This window comes from Neovison vison, chromosome 2 (genome assembly GCF_020171115.1).
Source record: "Neovison vison isolate M4711 chromosome 2, ASM_NN_V1, whole genome shotgun sequence".
NCBI lineage: Eukaryota > Metazoa > Chordata > Mammalia > Carnivora > Mustelidae > Neogale > Neogale vison.
Window position 1 is genome coordinate 187039803 of NC_058092.1, and position 24948 is coordinate 187064750.

Below are 24948 nucleotides of genomic sequence, written 5' to 3' on the forward strand. Positions count from 1 at the left end.
TGCCATGGATGCATCTAGAGAGTATAATGTTGAGCAAACTAAGAGAAAGACAAATACCATATGATTTAACTCATATGTGGATTTCAAGAAACAAAACAAAACAAAGGGAAACATTCCCTTAACTGTAAAGAACAAACTGATGGTTACCAAAGGGGAGTTGTGGGGGGATGAGTGAAATAGGTGATGGGGATTAAGGAGTGCATTTGTGATGAGCACTGGGTGATGTATGCAAGTGTTAAATCACTATACTATACTCCTGAAACTAATATCACATTGTATGTTAACTAACTGGAATTTAAATATTTTTAAAAACCTAAATAGAATTATTTCAAAACCTATGTTTACCCTTAAATCTATTGTAAAATATCATAGTTTTAATTCTTTTGTTGTTGTTGTTCCTAAATTTTTTTTTTTTTTACCAAACTGTAGTTTTACTTATTTGAATCATCTGCTAAGAGTTTTAGTAGCAGTAGTTTTGATGCGTTTTTTTGGACTTGTAGACTTTTCAAAAGACCACAAAGTAAAACATTACTGCATTAGGCCAGTTATGGTTATAGGACCTGGGTTATCAACTAAATAGTCAGATAATGGGATTTGTTTACTTTTCTCAAAGGATTTAAATTCAAGTTTCTTGTCACTAGACTGAGCTTTCTTTTTAAATTTAAACCTCGTGCATTACATCAATAAGCCTTTTTTTAAAGATTTTATTTATTTACTTGACAGAGAGAGATTACAAGTAGGCAGAGAGGCAGGCAGAGAGAGAGGAGGAAGCAGGCTCCCTGCTGAGCAGAGAGCCCGATGTGGGGCTCGATCCCAGGACCCTGGGATCATGACCTGAGCCGAAGGCAGCGGCTTTAACCCACTGAGCCACCCAGGTGCCCCTCAATAAGCCTTTTTAAGTTTACTCTTTTTATATAACTTACCCAGTTTTTTACCAAGTAATGTCTTCCACAGAAATGATATATTCTTTCTTACTGACCAAAATTACATAATTCATGTCATGTCATTAGTATATTTACCTGTTAGCATAATATTTATATTATGCCTTATTATTTTATAATAATATTTTATAAGTAGTAGTAGTTCCATTTGGACACTCATCTCCAAGGAAATAAGTAATCAAGCCTGAGCAATTAGTCCCTCTTTTTTTAGGATATCTGACTAAATCATTCAGCAACATACTGCAGGCTTCCTTTCTTTCCTTTCTACTTGCTACCCCACTGCTGAGTAGCTCTTCTTATTTTTGGATTTGCTTTTCTGGACTATTTGCTTACAGCTTTCAATTATTACTTTCATTTACTATACAGATAAACATCTATCTATACTTCATACACAGACATAGACCTAGATGAAACAAATTATCCAGCTTCATTAGCATACTACTGCTTATGGAAAGCAATAACAAACATAATCCATGATATTTACTTTCATGTAACTACTACTTTGTCCATACTTGATATTTTCTTGAGTACCAGTTTGAACTCAGATCACTGAAAAATATATATTTTAATTAATCAAAATTACTATTGATGCTCAGATTGTTACAACTTGGCCATGTCAAGCTAGTTCTTTTGTTTTTGTCTTGACGGTATCCTTACTTTCCGGTTACAGCATGATGTTCCAGGCCTATATTTAATTTTCTCTCCAAGACATAAAATCAGCTGAAATGTAAGGAGACCTACTTCTGTTGAGAGGCTAAGAGTATTTGAGAACAAAATTTGGGTAGTGAAATCTGTAACTTGGTGCTGCTGCTGTTTTATTACTTTTTGCTGTAAGAGGTATGGAAAAATATGTCACTAATTCATTTTGATTTTTTGCACTTTAACAAATCAATTTGCCACAAAATAAGGTTTATAAATGACTGAGACTTTCTATAAAAATAATATTTCAAATTATATCCATTCTTGCCACTCAACATTATATCTGATTTTCCTTTTAAAATTAAGGGTTGATACTTTCTGTCTCCCACTTAAAAATCTTCAAGATCTTCACACTGAATTTAAGATAAAAATATAAAATTATATCATAGTTGACTTAAGCCTACATCTCTCACTATCTTCCTGTCATTCTCTCTCTCATTCACTAATTCTCTCACATTGGCTTTCTTTAAGGTGTCAAATGCACTAAACTAGGTATTTGGTCCAGTTTCTATTCTTGAGTTCTTGGTCCAGAGAAAAGTGGTACAATAAAAAAAAAGACAGAAATACAGTATTTTCTTCTTTGTATTTCTTAACACCTAGCACAGTGATTACAACATGGTTAGCATTCAGTGTTTTTTTTTTTACTAAATTAAAGCATAACATATGATACCAAATGATTTGAAAATGAATTAATGTATACACTGATATTATGGTTGCAAAACAATGTTATCAATCAAAAAAATTGGTGCTTAGGTCAAAATGGAATTTCAGAAGCATAAAATAATAGAAGATGGCGGTAGCATAAGGAGAAAACACAGACAAAAAAGGACCATGAGAATATGAGTTTAAGGGCATTTCTACTTGAAAAAAAAATATGCTCATTACTGTTTCAAGGTAGCATAAGGATCTATCTACCTTTATTTTAAATACATACCTCAGCAAAAATGAGCTAACTATAATACCTACCAAGATATTAAAAAGTATGACTATATGCAGAACTGTAATCCTTGAAAATCACTAAAGGAATAGAGAGCACAGAATAGAAAAACCTTTGTATAAATGGCTAAATGACTTTCAGTAAGTGTGCAAAGACTACACAATGGGGAAAGGACACTTTAACAAATGGTGCTGAGAAAACTAGGTACCCAGATACAAAAGAATGAATTTGGAACCTTACCTTGCACCACATATAGAAATTAACTCCAAGCAGATTAAAGACCTAAATGTAAGACCTAAGACTATATAACTCCTAGAATAAAACATAAGGGAAAAGCTTCAAGCTATTAGATTTGGCAATGATTTACTGGATATGACACTAAAAGCATAGACGACAAGAGCAAAAATAAGTAAATTGGACTACATCAAACTTAAAAATTTCTGAGCATCAAAAAAAAACCAGTCAATCCAGTGAAGAGGCAACCTATGTAATGGAAGTGACTATTTACAAATCACATATCTGATAAGGGCTTAACATCCAGGATATAAAGAGAACTTCTGCAACTTAACAACAATAAAATAACCCAATTTAAAAATGAACAAAGGACTAGACTACACAATTCCCCAAAGAAGATACATACGTGGCCAACAAGCATATGAAAAGATGCTCAACATCACTAATCATAAGAAAAGTACAAATCAAAACCACAATGAGACATCACCTCACACCCATCAGGATGGCCACTGTTAACAGAATAGAAAATAAAAAGTATTGGCAAAGATACAGAGAAATTGGAACCTTTGTGCACTTTTAGTGGAAATATAAAATGGTGTAGCCATTGTGAAAAACAGTATGGAAGTTGCTTAAAAAATTAAAAATAGAATTATCATATGATCCAGCAATCCCACTCCCAGCTCTATGTATCCAAAGTGGGGGGAAAAATGAAAGCAGGATCTGAAAGAGGTATTTGTACAACCATGTTCACTGCAGCATTATTCACAATTGACAAAATATCTGGAAGCAACCCAAATGTCTATCAGCAGATGAATGGCTAAAGAAAATGTGATATTTATGTGCAATAAAATAATATGTCACTATAAAAGGAAGGAAATCCTTTTACATGCTACAACATGGATGAAACTCAAAGACATATGCTAAGTGAAAAAAGCTAGTCACAAAAGGACAAATACAGATTCCACTCACATAATGTATCTAGCATAGCCAGAAGCATAGAAAGTAGAAAGGTAATTGCCAGGAGCAGGGGAGGGGATTAGTATTTAATGGGTATTAGAGTTTCAGTTTTTCAAGATGAAAAAGTTCTTGAAATCTGCTACACAATAATAATATGAATATACTTAACACTACTGAACTGTACAGTTTAAAGTGGTTATGATGGGGGTGCCTGGGTGGCTCAGTCATTAAGTGTCTGCCTTGGCTCAGGTCATGATCCCAGGGTCCTGGGGTCAAGCCCCACATCAGGCTCTCTGCTCAGCAGGGAGCCTGCTTCCTCCTCTCTGTCTGCCTCTCTGCCTACTTGTGATCTCTGTCTGTCAAATAAGTAAATAAAATCTTTAAAAAAAAAAAGTTACCACAGATTAAAGAAATGATTGGTTAATAATACAAATGGAATGACACAATAGCACAATAACATATGGAATACTGGGTATCTAGCATTTGACATGACAGCTTTTGTTTGTTGTGGTAAAAAAAAAAAGCAAAAATTAACACCACTATTTTATAAAAGAAAAGACATATTAACACACAAAAAAGCATGAAGTATATAATCTCAAAATAAGAACAATCCTTTTCAAGAAAGGAAATTTGGCAGTCTTTCTGGGCACTGTTCTTATTTTCCTCCTTTTGGTGTAGATCAGTAAAAATGTTGTCATGAATTGGCATGAATCTGTAAGCTGGATTTGAGAATCACTGTTTAGAATTTCAGAACAGAGACTTAAAAAACATTAAGTTTCAAATTTGAGACTTTTTGTAAACAGTAATACCCGCTGATTTACATGTGTTGGTTCTCCAAACTGTTTCTCACCTCTTAACTATCTCTCCATCCCCAAGTACAGGGTGCCTCCTGCTGTGGTCCAGACACTCACCAGCCTGTCTGCTCTTGTTTTATCTTTTGCACTAGTCTCCTTAACCACATTATCTTTTTTTTAAAAAAAATATTTATTTATTTATTCGAGAGAGAGTGTGAGAGAGTGCACACATGTATGTGCAGGAGTTGGGGAAGGGGCAGAGGGAGAGAATCTTCAAGAAGATTCCCCCACTGAGCGCAGAGCTCAACATGGGGCTCAATCTCAAGACTCATAAGACCATATGACCTAAGCCAAAACCAAGAGTCAGATGTGCATTATCTTCTTCATCACCACCACAGCAATATATATATATATATTTTTTTTTAAGAGAGAGCAAACGAGTGAGCAGGGTGGTGGGTGGGGGAGGGGCAGAGAGGGAGAAAGAAAATCTTAAGCAGGCTCCTACACAGGTGATCTTATGACCCTAAGATCATGGCCTGAACCAAAATCAAGAGTCAGACGCTTAACCAATTAAGCCATCCAGGGGCCCCGCCATGCAATCATCTAAAGCAAGGATCTTGTCATTCCTCTTCTTAAAAACTGTACTTTTTATTGCTAACAATTAGCCCAAGTTAATACTCAAATTTCTACACAGTCTAGCCGTACATTTCCAGTCACTTCCTATATACCGTACACTTTATTTAATAGCTTATATAAGTTTTTGTTTTTTAAAAAAAGGTTTTACTTATTTATTTGAGAGAGAGAGGGAGAGAGCAAGCACGAGCAGGGGGAGGGGCAGAGGGAGAGGGAGAAGCAGACTCCATGCTGAGCAGAAAGCCTGATGTGGGACTTGATCTCAGGACCCCAGGATCACAACCTGAGCTGAATGCAGACACTTAACTGGTTGAGCCACCCAGGCACCCCTAGATTGTTTCTGTTTTAAAAGAAGTCTGGAGGAATAGTATCTAAAGATAGTACGGTGGTGGCATGGTGTTTTCAGGGTCTTAGACTCTTTTCATCTTTTTGCTATACCATACTAAATCAGGATGTTTTTCTCTAACATATGAAGAATCATGGTCCAAGATGGCTGATAGAGTTCCAAACATGACATTCACTTCCCAGATAACAGAAAGGAAAGGCAGAAGGGCAAAAGGGCACTTCTTATAGCCAAGCCATTTTTCTTTAAACAGCCTTCCCAGCATCCCACAAAACAGTTCTGCTCATATCTCATAAGTTACATTAACATGGTAATGGGAAATGCAGTCTTTGAGATGGATGTATTGCTCTCCTAAATTAAGTTGGCATTATTTACTAGGAAAGAATGGATATTGGGGAGCACCTACCCTTCTCTGCCACATATGTGTAGAGTTTTATGAAACTACGTATTTATAATCTTTTTTATACTTATCATTTTATTGTGGACATCTTCCATTTTCTCCCACAACATTAATTTAATGACCTCATAATGTTCCATTGCATGACTATTTCATTATTTAAACAACCAATCCCCAACTGTGTATTTTGGAACACTTGGGGTAGTTTTCATTTTTTGTAATTATAAACAATTCTATAATGATAATTTTTATAGCTAAATCTTGTAGGTCATATCCTTGAAGGAAATCCCAACAGAGAAAATAACTGAATGATGGAATCAACAGGTATTGTTTATTTTAAAGCTGCTAATACATATTTCCAAAATGTCTTCTAATAAGATTTTCCCACTAGCCTTGCTGAAAATTGCCTTGGGTTTATTCTTTTTTTTCCATTAAAAAATACCTAAGGCACAAAAAAGTGTGAAGAATAACACAAAATATACATTGGTTAAATCTAATATTTGGTTAAACAGAGCCATTTAAAAAAACAATTGCTCAGATTTGACTGGCTTTCTCCGAAGGAAATCCTGTCCTTAAGGAATATGCATTTTGACTATGATGGAGTTACTGAAATAAGCATATAACCTCTGGAGGTACCTGAAAGTTGTAATTCTTAATAAATATTCTTAATTTTTATTGACTTTTTACATTTTATTTTTGAAAAGATTTCATTTATTTTTTTGACACAGAAAGAGAGATCACAAGTAGGCAGAGAGGCAGGTGGGGGTGGGGGAAGCAGGCTCCCCACTGAGCAGAGAGCCTGATGTGGGGCTTGATTCCAGGACCCTGAGATCATGACCTGAGCAGAAGGCAGAGGCTTAACCCACTGAGCCACCCAGGCACCCTGGCAGTCTATACTTCTTAATACCTTTTACCTGTTTTGGCCAATCCCATTCACTTGAGCAACAACCAGTTTGTCCTGTGTATTTATGTCTGTTTCTGTTTGGTTTGGTTTGTTCATTTGTCTTGGTTTTTAGATTTCACATTTAAGTGAAATCATATGGTATTTGTCTTTTCCTGTCTGATTTATTTCACTTAAGATTATATCCCCTACTTCCATCCATGTTGTAGCAAATGGCAAGTTTCAGTCTTTTTATGGCTGAGTAATATTCCACTGTGTGTGTACACCACATCTTCTTTATCCATTCATCTATCTGTGGATACTTCAGTTGTTTCCATATTTTGGCTATTGTAAATAATGCTGCAGTAAACATCGGAGTGCATATATCTTTTCAAATTAATGTTTTCATTTTCTTCAGGATTTTGAGCTGAAACCTGTATGACTGAGATGCTCTAAGAACTATTGATGTTGTCCATAATTAATATTTGTTTTTTCCTCTCCCAGATTTGGTATTAGGGGAAAGAAGTTACATTTTTCATCTTCTTATGCTCATAAAGCATCTTCCATTGCCAAATCCCCTAGTTTGTATTCTATGGAGAGAGAAGAGGAAGACTGTGTAATCTTTTCTGAAGGAATAATAGAGGAATACCTAGCCTTCGACCACACTGATATGTGAGTATTATGGCTTTAAAGCTATTTACTCCCCTCCTATTTTGTTTATTAATATCTAGTTTTTCTAAAGTATACTGCCAATATTACCTATAATTAGATCTATGTCACTTGATTATTTATTTCCTATCACTTCTCAGGTATTTAGAGTTCATGTGCTAAATTGATACAAATTCCTATTGCTTCTTTGTACCAGACTTCCTTCTGTATTTTCTTCCTGCAGATGTCATTTGCCTCTTTCTGAGATTAAACATTTAAAATGAGTTAATTTTTTTCTTCTCATAGTTTTATTTTACCTTTTGTAAATCATCACCAGTTAACTCATAGAAACTCTGAAACTCTTCAAAAGAACCTAGTTGAAGAGGCGTGAACTTTGTTTACATAAATCATGTTTGAAAGATATATATAGTTTATATAAAACCTTAACTTAGCACAGACTTTACAATTAATAATGTTTATTTATATCCATTCTTACTATAGTCTGGCAATAGTCCTGTGACATAGATATTATTTATAGGATAAATGAGAATCAGAGTGGTTAAATTATTTGTCTGAGGTAAAGCTAAAACCTAAAACTTTATTCATCTTATACTAAATCCAGTGCTCTCTTCTTTATTCTATGCTTCCTTTCTCAAACAGTAACCCCTTAAGCTATTCCTCTAAGCCTTCAAAAGTTCCAGAATTTATAGTCAGAGCAACACATATGGAAGTGAGAATTTCATTTTAGGCAATGAGGCTATAATTAGATCTAGTTTCTACTGTCTCACATGATTCTGGACTTCTACCTATTTCCCGCTGAGCCATGCTTACTCTCCTGCTCCGTGTAAACAATTCTAGTGTCAGCTAAACATAACCCAGATTTCTATATATAACACTACTGAGCAAACTCACTGTTGCAAGAGAATAGTAATTATGTACTTACGGTTTTCTAGAGACTGTCCCCTTTACCTTCACTTCATCTGGCTTAGCTCAAATTGTCTCTAATATCTCTTTCTTTTCCTCAAAGCAAAGGTCTTCTCCCTTGGTTTAACGTATATTAAAAAAAAAAAAAGTTGATTTAACTAATTTAAAATGTGATTTAAATGCATCATAGGTGTCCCAAGGGCATTTCTTTCCCTTTTTCTGATAAATAAAAGTTAATTTTCAGGTAACACAGGAAGATTTTTTTAAAAAAGAATATATTTATTTGAGAGAGAGAGAAAGAAAGTGTGAATGCATGAGTAGGGGGAGGGACAGAAGGAGAGGAAATGGGTGGGAGAGAATCTCAAGCAGACTCTGTGCTGAGCATGGAACCCAGTGCAGGACTTGATCCCACAACCCTGAATTTATGACCTGAGCCAAAACCAAGAGTCCAATACTTAACCAACTGACTGAGCCACCCAGGTGCCCTAACATAGAAGACTTTTAGAAAGGCAGCCTTCCCTTTAGAATACCACTGAGATAGTGATTAAAAATGACAGAGTGGTTGACCCTTTAGAATGTTTCTAATTGAAACGATTAAGTGCCCAGAAATAAACCAAAACACCTATACAAAATCAGGATATATAATAATGTCAGCAAATGATTTTGATGCAACATAGAAAAAAATCATCTAAAAAAGTAAGGCTCCTAACTTATTCTTCAAATAAAATAAATTGCACATATATAAAAAATTTAAATGTGGCAAATGAAATAATATAAATTTAGAAGAATAAAATATGAAAGATTTTTTTTAAAAAAATAATTTGGGGATACGGAAGGTCTTTCTAACATCATAACACAAAATCTATGTCATTTAAGAAATTCTTAAAAACTACATAAAATACAATTTCTACATAGAAATTTCATAAATTCAAAAGACAAATGACAAACTGGCAAAATATTTGCAGTTTATACATGCACAAAGACTTAATTTCCTTAATATGTTCATCAACAAGGAAAATATCAAGGACAAAACAGATAAAGAATATGAATGGTTTGGGGCACCTGGGTGGCTCAGTCATTAAGTTTCTGCCTTCAACTCAGGTCATGATCCCAGGCACCTGGAATCAAGCCCCGTGTTGGGCTCCTCGCTCTGCAGAAAACCTGCTTCTCCTCCTCCTGTTTCCCCTGCTTGTGTTCCTTCTTTTGCTATCTCTCTCTGTCAAATAAATAAAATAAAATATTTTAAAAAAATGAATGGGTCACATAAAAAGAAAATGGATTTTATTATTTTTTTAAGATTTTATTTATTTGAGAGTGTGCAAGTGGGGGGAGGAGCAGAGGGAAGGGGACAAGCAGACTCTACATTGAGCATGGAGTCCTACCTGAGGTTTAATCCCACAAGCCTGAGGTCATGACCTAATCTGAAACCAAGAGTTGGACGCTCAACTGACTGAGCCACCCAGGCACCCAAGAAAATGGATTTTAAATAAAGGAAATAAAATTCAATCTCATTTGCAACTAGCAATGCAAATTAAAATTATAATGAGATACTATTTTACCTGTCAGACTGGCAGAGAAAAAAAATAAAGAAGTTTGATAATTACTTGAATGGGAAAAAAAGGCATATTTGGTTAGAGAGGAGAAGGGAGTTGGGGGAAATTGAAAGGGGAGGTGAACCATGAGAGACTATGGACTCTGAAAAACAATCTGAGGGGTTTGAAGTGGCGGGGGGTGGGAGGTTGGGGGAACTAGGTGGTGGGTATTAGAGAGGGCACAGATTGCATGGAGCACTGGGTGTGGTGCAAAAATATTGAATACTGTTATGCTGAAAATTTTTAAAAAAAAGGTATGTTTTTTCAACACTGGAGATTTTTCCTCTTTAGAGGAAAGTGGGCAATATCTTTCCAATTGGAATGCATATATCCTTTTACTCAGTAATTCTGTTTATAGGTATTTATCCTACAGATATAATAGCCATGTAGCCAAAGAACTACGTACAAGGATATTAAATACAGTACTGACTATAAGAACAAAAAGTTGGTTGGTCAGTAACTGGCCAGTTAGATATGCTGGGGTATATCTAATGGAATACTCTGCAGCTATTTTTTTTTAAGTTTTTATTTATTTATTTGAGAGAGAGAGAACAAGCAGAGGGGAGGGGCAGAGGGAGAGAAAGAGGGAGAAGCAGGCTCCTAAGCTGAGCAGAGATCCCAGTGTGATACTCGATTCCAGGACCCTGAGATCATGATCTGAGCTGAAGGCAGATGGTTAACTAACTGAGCCACCCAAGCACCCCCCTGCAGCTATTTTTTAAGAGGCATATTGATCTGTATTAATAGGGATCAAGGGCCAGTTACATTGTTAAGTAAAAGAGAGAGAGGAGCAGCATAGTGTATAATGTAACTATTTCTCTAGATCAAACTATAAATAATGTTGGCTACTGGGAATGGTGACTGGGGGACAGAAATGTTAACTTATTTTTCACTACATATATACATTTCCTTCTGTATAATTTGCAAAGTCAATGTGCAGAAATCAGTGGCTTTCTTATACACTAACAATAAAAATACAGAAAGGGAAATTAGAGAATCGATTCCATTTACTATAGCACCAAGAACCATAAGATACCTGGGAATAAACCTAACCAAAGAAGTAAAGGATCTGTACTCGAGGAACTACAGAACACTCATGAAAGAAATTGAAGAAGACACAAAAAGATGGAAGACCATTCCATGCTCTTGGATCGGAAGAATAAACATTGTTAAAATGTCTATACTGCCTAGAGCAATCTATACTTTTAATGCCATTCCGATCAAAATTCCACCGGTATTCTTCAAAGAGCTGGAGCAAATAATCCTAAAATTTGTATGGAATCAGAAGAGACCCCAAATCGCTAAGGAAATGTTGAAAAACAAAAATAATTTGAATTTTTTTCATCATAAGAAAGTGTTATGTCCTATAAAAAGAAACAAATTTAAATAAAATTAAGACTAATCAGCCTTCTCCACAACTTAAAGCCAGGCCAGCTCTTCTGGGAAAAGAAGAGGAGAAAGTCTTAAATTGCCCCGTACAAACATCTTAGCATCCTTCTTTCCTGCTTACAGCTTCCCATTTAATTCTTGAGACCTCTGCTACCCTAGGGATAATTTTCATGTAGGGGCCTTAAAATATTTCGTTGTACTCCAACTGTTCCAGAATTTGCTTTATCTTAATTTATAATACATCTATCATAGTAAGTACATCTGTCAGCTAGAGTTTTGCCCCCAAAATACTGGGGCTGTTGGGACTCCGCGATAGAGAAGACTTGGCTGAGAGTTTCTGGCCTACAGATAGATGCACGGTCTCCAGAAGAGCCTCAGAGTAGCTTTTTGTGCTATTTGGCTCCCCCGCCTTTTCCTTTCCAGCCAACTACCAAACGTTTATTTGGATTAGTAAAAGTACACTATTTCCCCAATGAATCATTGCCTCAAGTAATTATGTGGCACAGTTATATGCCCATGATTAGATATTACATTAATATTAACCTAAATGGTATCCAGTTACAACAAAAAGATTATTTCTGTATGCTTGTCATAGCTTATTGCTCAATTGATGGTGTTTATCTGTTTAAAGCTAAAAAATATACACTCTGTCTCAGTCTTCTTTTTCTTGTTCTTTTTGGCAGGGGGCAGAGTAGTGGGTAAGGTGGGAGTAAAGAGGGAGATTCACTCTCCTCTGTTGAGAACTTCCTTAGATTACAAGGCAGCTTAACACATCTGCTAACATATTTACGCTGAGTCAGTGGTGGTGAAAGGCACACAAACCACACTCCTTAAGAAGCACAAAGGACAGTGGTGAACACACAGTAAAGAATAACCATGAATTTTGGGGGCAACTGATTGGCTCAGTTGTTAAGTGTCTGCCTTCGGCTTGGGTAGTGATCCCAGGGCCCTAGGATCGAGCATCCCGGGGTCTGGGATCAAGCCCTGCATTGAGCTCCCTACTTGGCCGGAAGCCTGCTTCTCCCTTTCCCGCTCCCCCTGCTTGTGTTCCTTCTCTCACTGTCTCTCTCTCTGTCAAATAAATAAATGAAATCTAAAAAAAAAAAAAAAAAAGAATAACCATGAAGTCTTATTTGCTTCTGTTACAGGGAAGAGGGGTTTCAAGGAAAGAAATTACAAGCAGCTCCAGAGAAACAGAAATTAGGATACCCTCCCATTGCTCCATTTTACTGCATGAAAGAGGATGTCCTTGCTTATGTGTTTGACGACGTATGGAGCAAGGTTCTGAATTGTATGGAGCAGCTGACACGTAGTCATTGGGAGGGATTGGCTTCTGGTAAGGATCTTTGTGAAAACAATATTAAAAAATAATTATTGATGATTTCCAAAGCCTAATTAACTATTTTATCAGATTATATACTTCCTTAGTGTAAAAGATTCATATTTGCATTTCCCACAGACACTAACAGATATTGAAAAAATATTTGAGAATGAATGGATGAGTAACAAGGCCCATTCTATGATGACTAGACTGATTTCTTTGAATATGGTTATTTGTGAGAAAAAAAATGTGCAAGTGGCAAATACATTTTAAAAACTGCTTTACTTAAGAAGAACTGATACATAATAAACCATATTTGAAGTGTACAATTTGGTAAATTCACCTATGTATACAAACATGAAACCACAAAACAGTGAATATAATGAACATATCCATTACCCCCAAAAGTTCATGACCTTTGTAATCCTTCCCTTCTGCCTGTGCCTGATCCACCATCCCCAAGTGACAGTAAATGTGCTTTCTGTCACTATAGTTTAGTTTTTCTTTTGTAGAGTTTCATATAAATGGAATCACGGTATTTACTTTTAGCCAGCTTCCTTCATTCAGCATGATGATTTTGAGATTCATCCATGTAATTGTGTGTTAGCAATTTATTTCTAACAAGTATTCCATTGTTTCATAATTTGTTTATCCATTTACCTGTTCATGGACATTTGGATTGTTTTCAGTTTGTGACTATTACATGTACAGCTGGTCTGTATGTTACTGTATAAGGAGTTTTTTGAATATACATTTCCTTTTCTCTTAGGTAAATTTTTAGGAGTGGAATGGTCTGATTATATGGTTAAATATATATTTAGCTTTTTAAGAGTTGTTCTGGTTTTCTGTGTTACACAAAAAAATTTATCACAAACTTAGCAATTTCAAACAACACACATTTATTATCTCACAGATTTGTGGGTCAGAAGTCCCAAGAATGGCTTAGCTAGTCCTCTACTTAGGATCTCACAAAGTTGCAAATCAAGGTATTGGCCGCAACTAGGTTCTCTTGTAGAAGCTCAACTAGGAAAGGATCCACTTCCCTTTTTAGAAGCATCTAGTTTCTTGTAGCTGTAGGAGTCACATCAGCTTTCCTTTTCAAAGCCAGCAAGAAAGACTGAGAGCTAGTCAGCTAGCAAAATAGAAGCTTATGTAACATAACACATTCATGGAAGTGACATCTCATCGTTTTTACAATAATCTGTTGGTCTGAAGCAAGTCACATTCAAAGGGAGCAGATTTCACAAAGGTGTGACTACCAAGAGGTATGAATCACAGAGGGACCACCTTAGATCTATCCATTACAATCTTCCCACTGGTCCCCAGTTATTCATGGGCTCCAGCATTCAAAATATATTTAATTCCCAAGGCTTCCAAGAAACTCATCTTATTATAGCATTGGCTCTGAAGTCCAAAATACTATCATCTAAATCAGGCCCTGATATAAATGAAGTTGCTGGCCGTAATACATTAAGTAAAATTACTGTGGCACAATTCCTTTCCATCTATAGACCTGTGAAACTAAAGGCTATATATACAGGTATATAAACATCTAATGATATAGTCCAGCCATTCCACTCCTAGATAACAGTTACCTTACCCCAATACATCCAACATATAGTAATGGGCCAGGGAAAGGATCACAGACATTCCAAATAAGAGGTGTGTGAGCAGAAATGGAAGGTAAAAAAAGGTTCATAACAATTCTGAAGTCCAAGGGTGTCTGGGTGGCTCAGTGGGTTAAAGCCTTTGCCTTTGGCTCAGGTCATGATCTCAAGGTCCTGGGATCAAGCTCCGCATAGGGCTCTCTGCTCAGTGGGGAGCCTGCTTCCTCCTCTCTCTCTGCCTGCCTCTCTGCCTGCTTGTGATCTCTCTCTCTGTGTTAAATAAATATAATCTTTAAAACAAACAAACAATTCTGAAGTCCAGTTGGGAAAATACTGGGAGTTCCAATCCTAGAAATAATCCTCTCAGCTCTATGTTCCAACCTCTGGGCTCTTGGTTTTTGTTCTTGTTTTTAAGACTTTATCTATTTATTTGAGAGTGAGAGAGAGCACTAGAGCAGGGTGAGGGAGAAGCAGACTCTCTGCCAAGTAGGGAGCCCAACATGGGACTCAGTCCTGGGACTCCAGGATCATAACCAAAGCCGAAGGCAGATGTTTAACTGATTGAGCCACCAGGTGCCCTGGGCTCTTGGTTTTACCTTCTGAGTCATCCTTCCTTTTTCATAAAATGTAGCTCAAGTGTGCAGCTAAGTAGTTTTATCAGACTGCCTCCTGCCAGTAGCATTTTGAGGGTCTGATAGCCTTCTTTCATTAAACTCTTTTGCCATCTAAAGATACAGAATTTTCAAAATCATCAAGTATTGATTTCTTTTTTTTTTTTTAAATATTTTATTTATTTATTTGACAGAGAGAAATCACAAGTAGACGGAGGCAGGCAGAGAGAGAGAGAGGGAAGCAGGCTCCCCGCTGAGCAGAGAGCCCGATGCGGGACTCGATCCCAGGACCCTGAGATCATGACCTGAGCCGAAGGCAGTGGCTTAACCCACTGAGCCACCCAGGCACCCAAGTATTGATTTCTTTATTAATTTTTCCTTCACTTTCTCTTCCTCATCTCATGTTTTATTATAAGTAGCAAGAAAAAAAATCAGGCCTCACCTTCAACACTTTGGAAATCTCCTTAGCTACATACCCAGAATCATCACTTAAAAGTCCTTCTTTCCACTTGACCACAGAAGACCATTTCACTAAGCTTTCTTACACTAAATGAGGACCTCCTTTCTTTGAGTTTCTAATAACATGTTCCTTATTTCCTTCTAAACCCTTCCCTACAGCATCCTCCAAATCCAGATTTCTACTAAGTCTGTTCAAGGCAATTTTTGGTTTCTCTATCATACTTCTCAAAATTCTGCTAGTCTCTATCAATGAATCATTGAAAATGAAATTAAGAAAACAATTCATTCATAATAGTATCAAAAAATAAAATACTTAGGATTAAACTTAACCAAGGAAATGTAAGACTTTTATATTGAAAACTACAAAAATTACAAAAAAATATTGTAAGAAAATAGAGACAACCTAAAGAATTGCAAAGTCATCCTGTGTTTATGGATTTGAAGACTTAATATTAAAATGGCAATACTCCCCAAATAGATTTATAGGTTGAGTGAATTTCCCAAATAATACTAAAAAAGGCATCACACTTCCTGATCTTAAAACTTGATACAAAGCTACATTAACTAAAACAGTGTGGTATCGGCATAAGAAGTGATATGTAGATTATATCAACAGAATAGGAGCAAGAGTATAGAAATAAACCCACACATCTATGGCCAATTGATTTTCAACAAGGGTGCCAAGACCACTGAATGGGAGAAGAATAGTCTCTTCAACAAATGGTGCTAAAACAACTGGATAGCCACATGGAAAAGAATGAATTTGAAACTTTATTTCACAGTATGTGTGAAAAATCAACTCAAAATGGAGCACAAACATACATTAAAGAACTAAAACAATAAAACTCTTAGAAGAAAACAGAGGAGTAAATCTTAATGAGCTTGAATTTGGCAGTGGAATCTTAAATACGACACCAAGACCATGAACAACGACAGAAAAATCGATAAACTGGATTTTATCAAAAATTTTAAAACTACGTATCAAAGGATCTTATAAAAAAAGTGAAAAGACAACCTACAGAATGGGAGAATATAAGTGTAAATCAAACATGTGATAAGAATCTAGCATCCACAATATACAAAGTACAATTCAACAACAAAGGGACAAACAACCCAATTGAAAAATGGGCAAACAACTTGGATTATTTCTCCAAAGATTACACATCGCCTATAAGCATATGAAAAGATGTTCAACATCACATTCTTTATGGAAATATAAACCAAAACCAAAGTCACAATGAAATACTACTTCATACCCATCGGATGGCTATGTTTAAAAAAAAAAAAAAAAAGACAATGACAAGTATTGGTGAGGATGCGGAGAAATTGGAAAGTTCATGCTGGATGAAAGGTAAAATGCTGGATGGAAGGTAAAATGGTGCAGCCATTCTGTAAACAATTTGGTAGTTCCTCAACAATTTGGTAGTTGAACATAAAGTTACCCTATAACCCAGCAATTCCATTCAAAGGAATATAACCAAGAGAACTGAAACCATATCCGCACAAAAGCCTGTGCATGAATGTTCACAACAGCATTATTTGTAATGGTCAAAAAGTAGAATCAGGGGCACCTGGCTGGCTCAGTTGTGGAGCATACAACCCTTGATCTCAGTGTTGTGAGTTTGAGCCCCACATTGGGTATTAGAGATTACTTAAAAATAAAATATTTTTTAAAAAGTAGAAACCCAAATGTCCACAGCTATGAATGGAGAAACCAAATTTGTTCTATCTGTTATATTATGGACAGAATTGTGTCCTCCTCAGAATTTATATGTTGAAGCCCTAACCTCTAATGTGACTGTTTGGAAATAGGACCTTTAGGAAGGTAATTAAGGTTAAATGAAGTCATAAGAGTGGGGCCCTAATCCTATACAGTTGGTGTCCTTATAAGAAGAGGAAGAGACATCAAAGCTCCCTTTCTGTACATGCACAGAAAAGAGGTCCCACAAGGACAAAGCTGTCTACAAGCCAGAGAGCACCTCGATCTTGGACTTCTAGCCTCCGGAACTGTAAGAAAATAAATTTCTGTTATTTAAGCCATCCCATCTGTGGTATTTTGTTATAGCAGGCTAAGTAACTAATATACCATGCAATGTAATATTATTCTTTCATAAAATAAAGGAATCCTGCATGCTTTAGCATGGATGAACCTTGAAAATATTATGCTTAGTGAAAGAAGCCAGACACAAAGAGCCTGATATTGTATGATTTCATTCAGATGAAATGTTCTGAGCAGGCACATCCATAGGGAAAGAAGGTAGTTTAGTGGTTGCCAAGGGATAGAGGAAGAAGAAAATTGAGAGGTATGTGGTATGTCTTTGGAGTAACAGATATTTTCTGAAATTAGATAGTGGTGCTGATTGCACAACATCATGACTATGCTAAAAACCAGTTAATTGTATACTATAAAAATGGCTAAAAATGGTGAGTTTTATGTTATATGAATTTTATCTCATTAAAAACATTTTTTAAAACTTTCAACCTGTATGTAAATGTGAGTCTGTTGATTGTTAATTTTTATAGATACGAAAACATTTTTAATTCAGTTTATTCTAAAAACAAAAAAAAAATGTTCACCCATTTGTCCAGTTCCCCACCCCCTGCCTCTAGCAACCACCTTTCTTTTATCCATGAGCTTTATTTGTTTTTATATTTCATCTATGAGAAAGATCATATGGTACTTTTTCTTTCTCTGATTTACTTCACTTAGCATAATGCCCTCAAGGTCACAAATGGAATGATTTCATTCTTTTTTATGACTGAAGAATATTTCATTGTATATATACATTTTAAACCATTCATCTATTGATGATTTCCATATCTTGGCTGCTGTAAATAAATGCTGCAATAAACATGGAGGTACATACATCTTTTCAAGTTAGTGTTTTCATTTTCTTCAGATAAATACCCAGAGGTAGAAGTGCTGGATCATGTGGGTAGCTCTATTTTTAATTTTTTAAAAACACTTTATTTTTTTTTCTTTAGATTTTGTTTATTTATTTGAGAGAAAGCATGAGCAGAGGGAGGGAGTGGACAGAGGAAGAAGCAGGCTCCTCACTGAGCCCAATGTGGGCTCAATCCCAGGACCTTCAGATCATGATCCGAGCCGAAGGCAGGTGTTTTACTGACTGAGCCACCCAGGTGCCCCTATTTTTTATTTTTTGAGGAACATCCATACTTCTTTCCATAGTGGCTACACCAATTTACATTCTCATGAACAGGGCACAAGGGTTCCCTTCCTCCATTTCCTTGCCAACTTGTTATTTCTAGACTTTTTGATAATAGCCATTCTGACTGGTATGAGGTGATACCTCATTGTGATTTTGATTTGCATTTCCCTGATGATTAATGATGTAGAGCATCTTTTCATGTACTTGTTGGCTATCTGTATTTCTTCTTCGGGAAAGTCTATTCACATCTTCTCCCCATTTTTAACTTGGATTTTTTGGCCATGTATATGTTTTCATATATTTTGGATTAATACCCCTTATCAGATAGGTGATTTACAAATACTTTCTCTGATTCACTAGGTTGCCTTTTCATTTTGTTGCTTTTTCCTTTTGCTATGCAGAAGCTTTTTAGTTAATGTTTTATTTTGCTTTCCTTGGTTTTGCTTTTGGCATGAGATTCAAAAAATCATGGTCTAGGCCAAGAAGCTTACCTCTTATTTTTTCCCCAGGAGTTTTGTGGTTTCATGTCTTATGTTCAAGGGCTTAATCTATTTTAAATTGGCTTTTGTGTATGGTGTGAGATACTGGTCCAGTTTTCTAAAAACTATTTATGGAAGAGACTGTCCTTTCCCTGTTGTATGCATGTTATAAATTAATTGAGCATACATGCATGGGTTTATTTCTAAGTTCTCCATTCTGTTCTTTTGATCCATGTGTCTATTTCTATGCCAGTACCATACTGTTTTAATTGCTATGGCTATGTATATGGTATATGCTATAGCTATGTTTGAAATATGAGAGCAAGATGCCTCCATTTTTGTTCTTTCTCAAGATTGCTTTGGTTATTTGGGGTCTTTTATGGTTTCATGCAAATTTTAGGATTGTTTGTCCTATTTCTGTGAAAAAAAGCCATTGGAAATTTGATCAGAATCACATTGAATCTGTATTTTTTTTAAAGATTTATTTATTTATTTATTTGACAGAGAGAGAGAGAGAGATCACAAGTAGGCAGAGAGGCAGGCAGAGAGAGAGGAGGAAGCAGGCTCCCTGCTGAGCAGAGAGCCCGATGCAGGGCTCGATCCCAGGACCCTGGGATCATGACCTGAGCGAAGGCAGCGACTTAACCCACTGAGCCACCCAGGTGCTCCGAATCTGTATTTTGGGGGGTTAGTACGAACATTTTAATTCTAGGGTTTTCTTTCTTTTTTTTTTAAGATTTTATTTATTTTTTTGACAGCCAGAGATCACAAGTAGACAGAGAGGCAGGCAGAGAGAGAGGAGAAGAAGGCTGCCTGCTGAGCAGAGAGCCCGATGCAGGTCTCGATCCCAGGACCCTGGGATCATGACCTGAACCGAAGTCAGACGCTTTAACCCACTGAGCCACCCACGCGCCCCAGACATTTTAATTCTAATAGAAATATTAATTCTTCTAATCTATGAGCACAGAATACCTTTCCATTTATTTGTGTCTTCTTCAGTTTCTTTCATTAATGTCTTATAGTTCTCACTATACCGGTCTTTTACCTCCTTGGTTAAATATGTTCCTAGGTATTTTATTCTTTTTGATGCAATTATAAGTGGGATTTTTCCCCCTTAATTTCTCTTTCTGATAGTCCATTATTAGTGTATAAAAATACAACAGATTCCTGTGTATTGATTTTGTATCCTACAACTTTACTGAATTCATTTATTAGTTCTAACAGTTTTTGATAGAATCTTTACAGTTTCTGTATATGTCATCTGCAAACAGTGAGAGTTTTATTTCTTCTTTCCCAATTTGGATGCCTTTTATTTCTTTTTCTTGCCTACTGCTTTTGGTAGGACTTCCAATACTATGTTGAATACAAGTGGTGAAAGTAGACATCCTTGTCTTATTTCTGATCTTAGAGGAAGCTTTTAGCTTTTCATTGTTGAGCACGATGTTCTCTGTGGACTTGTCATATATGTACTTTATAATGGCAAAGTACATTCTCTCTATACCCACCCACTTTTGATGAAAGTATTGAATTTTGTCAATGTTTTTTCTGCATCTGTAGAGATTATTGTATGATACTTATTCATTTTGTTAATGTAGTGTGTCATACTGACTGGTGGATGTTGAACCATTCTTGCATTCCTAGATTAATAACAATCATGATGTATTATTCTTTTATTTTTTGATATATTATCCTTTTAATATATTGTTGAATTTGGTGTGCTAAGATTTCTTTGAGGATTTTTGCATCTATGTTCATCAGGGTATTGGCCTGTACTTTCCTTGTGGTATCCTTGGTTTTGGTACCAGGGTAATGCTGGCCTCAAAAAAAAAAAAAAAAAAGGAAGAAGAAGAAGAATTCTTTCCTATTCTGTTTTTTGGAAGAGTAAGGATTGGTATTAATTCTTCTTTGAATGTTTGTAATAATTCACCAGTGAAGCCATCTGGTCCTGAATTTTTATTTGTTGGGATTTTGTTTTGTTTTGTTTTTTACTCAGTCTCCTTCAATAGTAACTGATGTGTTCAGATTTTCTGTTTCATTATGATTCAGTCTTGGTAGGTTGTATTTTTTTAAAATTTATCCATTTCTACTAGGTTATCCAATTTGTTGTTATGTTCATAGTATTCTCATAATTGTTTGTATTTCTGTAGTGGTTGTTATTTCCTCTCTGTCATTTGTGATTTTATTCGGGTGCTTTCTTTTTTCTTCTTGATACATCTAGCTAGAGGTTATCAATTTTGTTAATTTTATTCAAAGAACCACCTCCTAGTTTTATTGATCTGTTCTACTGGGTTTTTCTTTTTTCTTTTTTTTAGTTTTTATGTCACCTATCTCAGCTCTAATCTTTATTATTTAGTATATGTTATTTAACCTCCATGTATTTGTGGTCTTTCCAGAGTCTTTCTTGACTTGTTTCATAATGTTGTGATCAGAAAAGGTGCATGGTATGACTTCAGTTTTCTTGTATTTGCTGAAGCCTATTTTGTGGCCTAATATGCGATCTATCCTGGATAATGTTCCATATATACTTTAAAAACATGTATTCCGCTGTTTAAGAAGGAAATGTTCTGAATATATATGTTAAGTCCATCTGGTCCAATGTGTAATTCAAAGCCATAATTTCCCTCTTGATTTCCTGTTTAGATACCTGTCCACTGATTTAAGTTAAAGACCCCTACTATTGTTATATTATTGATTAGTTCCTTTATGTTTGTAATTGTTTTATGTATTTAGGTGCTCCAATGTTGGATGCACAATATACACAATTGTTAGCTCTTCTTTTGTAGTATTCCATTTATTATTATACAGTACCCTTGTCTCTTATTACAGGTCTTTGTTTTATTTTATTTTATTTTTTTTTAAAGATTTTATTTATTTACTTGACAGAGAGAAATCACAAGTAGACAGAGAGGCAGGCAGAGAGAGAGGGAAGCAGGCTGAGCAGAGAGCCCGATGCGGGACTCGATCCCAGGACCCTGAGATCATGACCTGAGCCGAAGGCAGCGGCTTAACCCACTGAGCCACCCAGGCGCCCCACAGGTCTTTGTTTTAAAGTCCAGTTTAAACAGTCTAGTCTGTCCAATATAAGTATTACTATTCCATTTGCATAATAAATGTTTTTCTGTCCCCTCACTTTCAATCTATAGGTGTCTTTATGGTCTAAAATTAGTGTCTTCTAGGCAGCATATTGTTTTTTTTTTAAGATTTTATTTATTTATTTGACAGAGAGAGAGATCACAAGTAGCCAGAGAGGCAGGCAGAGTGAGAGGGGGAAGCAGGCTCCTTGCTGAGCAGAGAGCCCAATGCAGGGCTTGATCTCAGGACCCTGAGATCACGACAGGAGCTGAAGGCAGAGGCTTAACCCACTGAGCCACCCAGGTGCCTGGGGTTTTGTTTTGTTTTTTTAATCCGCTGACTCCCTATGTCTTTTTGGAGTGTTCAGACCGTTTACATTCAAGGTAATTAATAGTTATGTATTTATTGACATTTTATTACTTGTTTTGTGATCTTACTGGAGCATTTCTCTGATTCTTTCTTGTCTTTCTCTCTCATGTTTTGCTGATTTTCCTTAGTGATATATTTGGATTTTTTTTCTCTTTATTCTTTGCATGTTTATTAGTGGTTTTTGATATATGGTTACCATCAGGTTCATATATAACCTTTTTTTCATATATAACCTTTTCTGCGTAACAGCCTATATTAAGCTGATGATCACTTAAGGTTGAACCCATTCTTTTTCTCCTCCCCACATTTTAGATATATGTTGTTATACTTTATATCCTTTTTGTGAGTTCCTTGACTGATGTTACAGAAATATTTTTACTGCTTTTGTTTTTCCTTCCTTTATACTGTCACTTTTTTTTTTTTTAAGATTTTATTTATTTATTTATTTGTCAGAGAGAGAGCGCGAGTGAGAGCGAGCACAGGCAGACAGAGTGGAAGGCAGAGTCAGAGGGAGAAGCAGGCTCCTCGTGGAGCAAGGAGCCCGATATGGGACTCGATCCCAGGACGCTGGGATCATGACCTGAGCCGAAGGCAGCTGCTTAACCAACTGAGCCACCCAGGCGTCCCTATACTGTCACTTTTGATCTCTCCTTTCCATTTACAGAGTCCCCTTCAATATTTCTTGCAGGGCTGTTTTAGTGGTCACAAACTCCTTTAGTTTTTGTTTGTCTGGGAAACTCTTTATCTCTATTCTAAATGATAGCCTTCCTGGATCGAGTGTTCTTGGCTGAAGACTTTATCCCTTCAGCCCTCTGAATATATCATGCCACTTTCTTCTGGCTTGCCAAGTTTCTGTTGAAAAATCTGCTAGCCTCATGGATTTTCCCTTGTAAATTAATGATTTCTTTTATCATGTTGCTTTTAATATTTTTTATCACTTTATTTTGCAAATTTAAATACAATATATCTTGGGGGTAGGGTGTGCTTTTGATGATTTTGATGGGAGTTCTCTGTGCCTCCTGGATCTGGATGCCTGTTTCTTTCCCCAGATTATGGAAGTTTTCAGTTATTATTTCATCAAATGGATTTTATGCCCCCTTTTCTCTATCTTCTTCTTCTGGGACTCCTATAGTACAAACATTATTACATTTGATAGAGTTCCTGAGTTCCCTATGTCTATTCCCATTATGCATATGCCTAATTCTTTCTCTCTTTTTAGTGCTTTCCATTATTTTTTCCTCTAGGTCATTAATTTGTTCCTCTGTTCTTCAGCCTATTGTTCATTGCATCAACTGTGTTTCTGATCTCATTTATTGCACTCTTCATCTCTATATGACTTTTTAACTCTTTTACCTCTGTGGTCAGAGTCTCACTGATGTTTTCCATTCTTTTCTTTTCTCAAATCCAGTGAGTGTCCTTATGATTGTTGCTTTAAATTCTCCATCAGGCACGTTATTTATATCTGTTTTGCTTAGATCTCTGGACATGACCTTATTTTGTTCTTTCATCCTCTCATTATGTCTAAGTCTATGCCTGCTTCTGTGTGTCAGAAAAGCCAATTATGTCTCTTGTTTCTGAAAGTAATGGCCTTATGAAGAAGAGGCCAAGTAGTGCCCAGGGCCTGGTGCTTCATGGAGTGTCTCTAGTGTGTGCTGCATATGCTGTACTATTATGTTCTGGCTGCTCTATCCTTCCAGCCAGTCATCTGCAGAGGCTCTCCTTTCCTGCTGTGGGCAGTGTTTGGCCCCTAGCTTGAATGTGGTGAGTTTTAACTACATGTGCCCTGGTCTGCCTGTGAAATGAGACCTGTCACTACTTCCACTGGAACTGAGGCCCTGCAAAACTCTCTGGTAGGGAGATCTGGTGTGGGAGGGGTTTGGCTGGTTTTCTGGTGGAGGGGTCTGCTACACTAGGACGAAGTTAGCATGACTGAGAAGGGCAGCTCAACTGGAGCACAGGGCTTAGTTTAAGCAAGTTAGGTAGCCACTGTGCTGCTCCTTGCAGGTGGCTCTGTGTTTATGCTGGGGTTAGGGGGAGAAAATGGCATTTGGCCAGCTCTGTTCTTTCTGAGAACAGTGGAGAGATGTCTCTGTGAATATTGCCTCAGGGACACACTCTGAGAAGAGCAAATAATCTCTCCACTCTGTGCCCTATGTTTTCTTCAGATTGCTGTTTCCATACTGTATGTCCCCAGGTTCCTTGCCTACCTTCTCTCTAAGAGCAGGACTCTTAGAGTCTGGGCTCTATCCCAGCCAAGCCTGCTGACCTTTTAAATTCCAAGCTTTAAGCCCCACTGGTTGCAAGACCTCATGAAATTCAGCCTCTCTCATTTTTGAAGCCTCTATGGGGAAATGTTCTCCCTGTGCATTCCTCTGTGTGCCTCTCTCTCTCTCCCAACCTTCTCCTCGTCCATGACTCCCTCCCATCTGCAGCAGCCATGATCCATTTCTCCCCTAAATCACATCTCCATACTTCCTGCCTTCTTTGATGTG

At 36.5% G+C, this 24948-nt stretch overlaps 1 protein-coding gene across 2 annotated transcripts in view; it reads left to right on the top strand.

Annotated features, from left to right (window-relative positions):
• The window catches only part of FAM149B1 (family with sequence similarity 149 member B1), a 79738-nt gene that overhangs the window by 29374 nt on the left and 25416 nt on the right, over positions 1 to 24948 (top strand). For both annotated transcript variants that reach the window (XM_044239768.1, XM_044239769.1), the window contains exons 6-7: positions 7320 to 7487; positions 12517 to 12704. In XM_044239768.1, coding sequence (XP_044095703.1) covers positions 7320 to 7487; positions 12517 to 12704 — 356 coding nt within the window. The remainder of the gene's footprint in view (positions 1 to 7319; positions 7488 to 12516; positions 12705 to 24948) is intronic.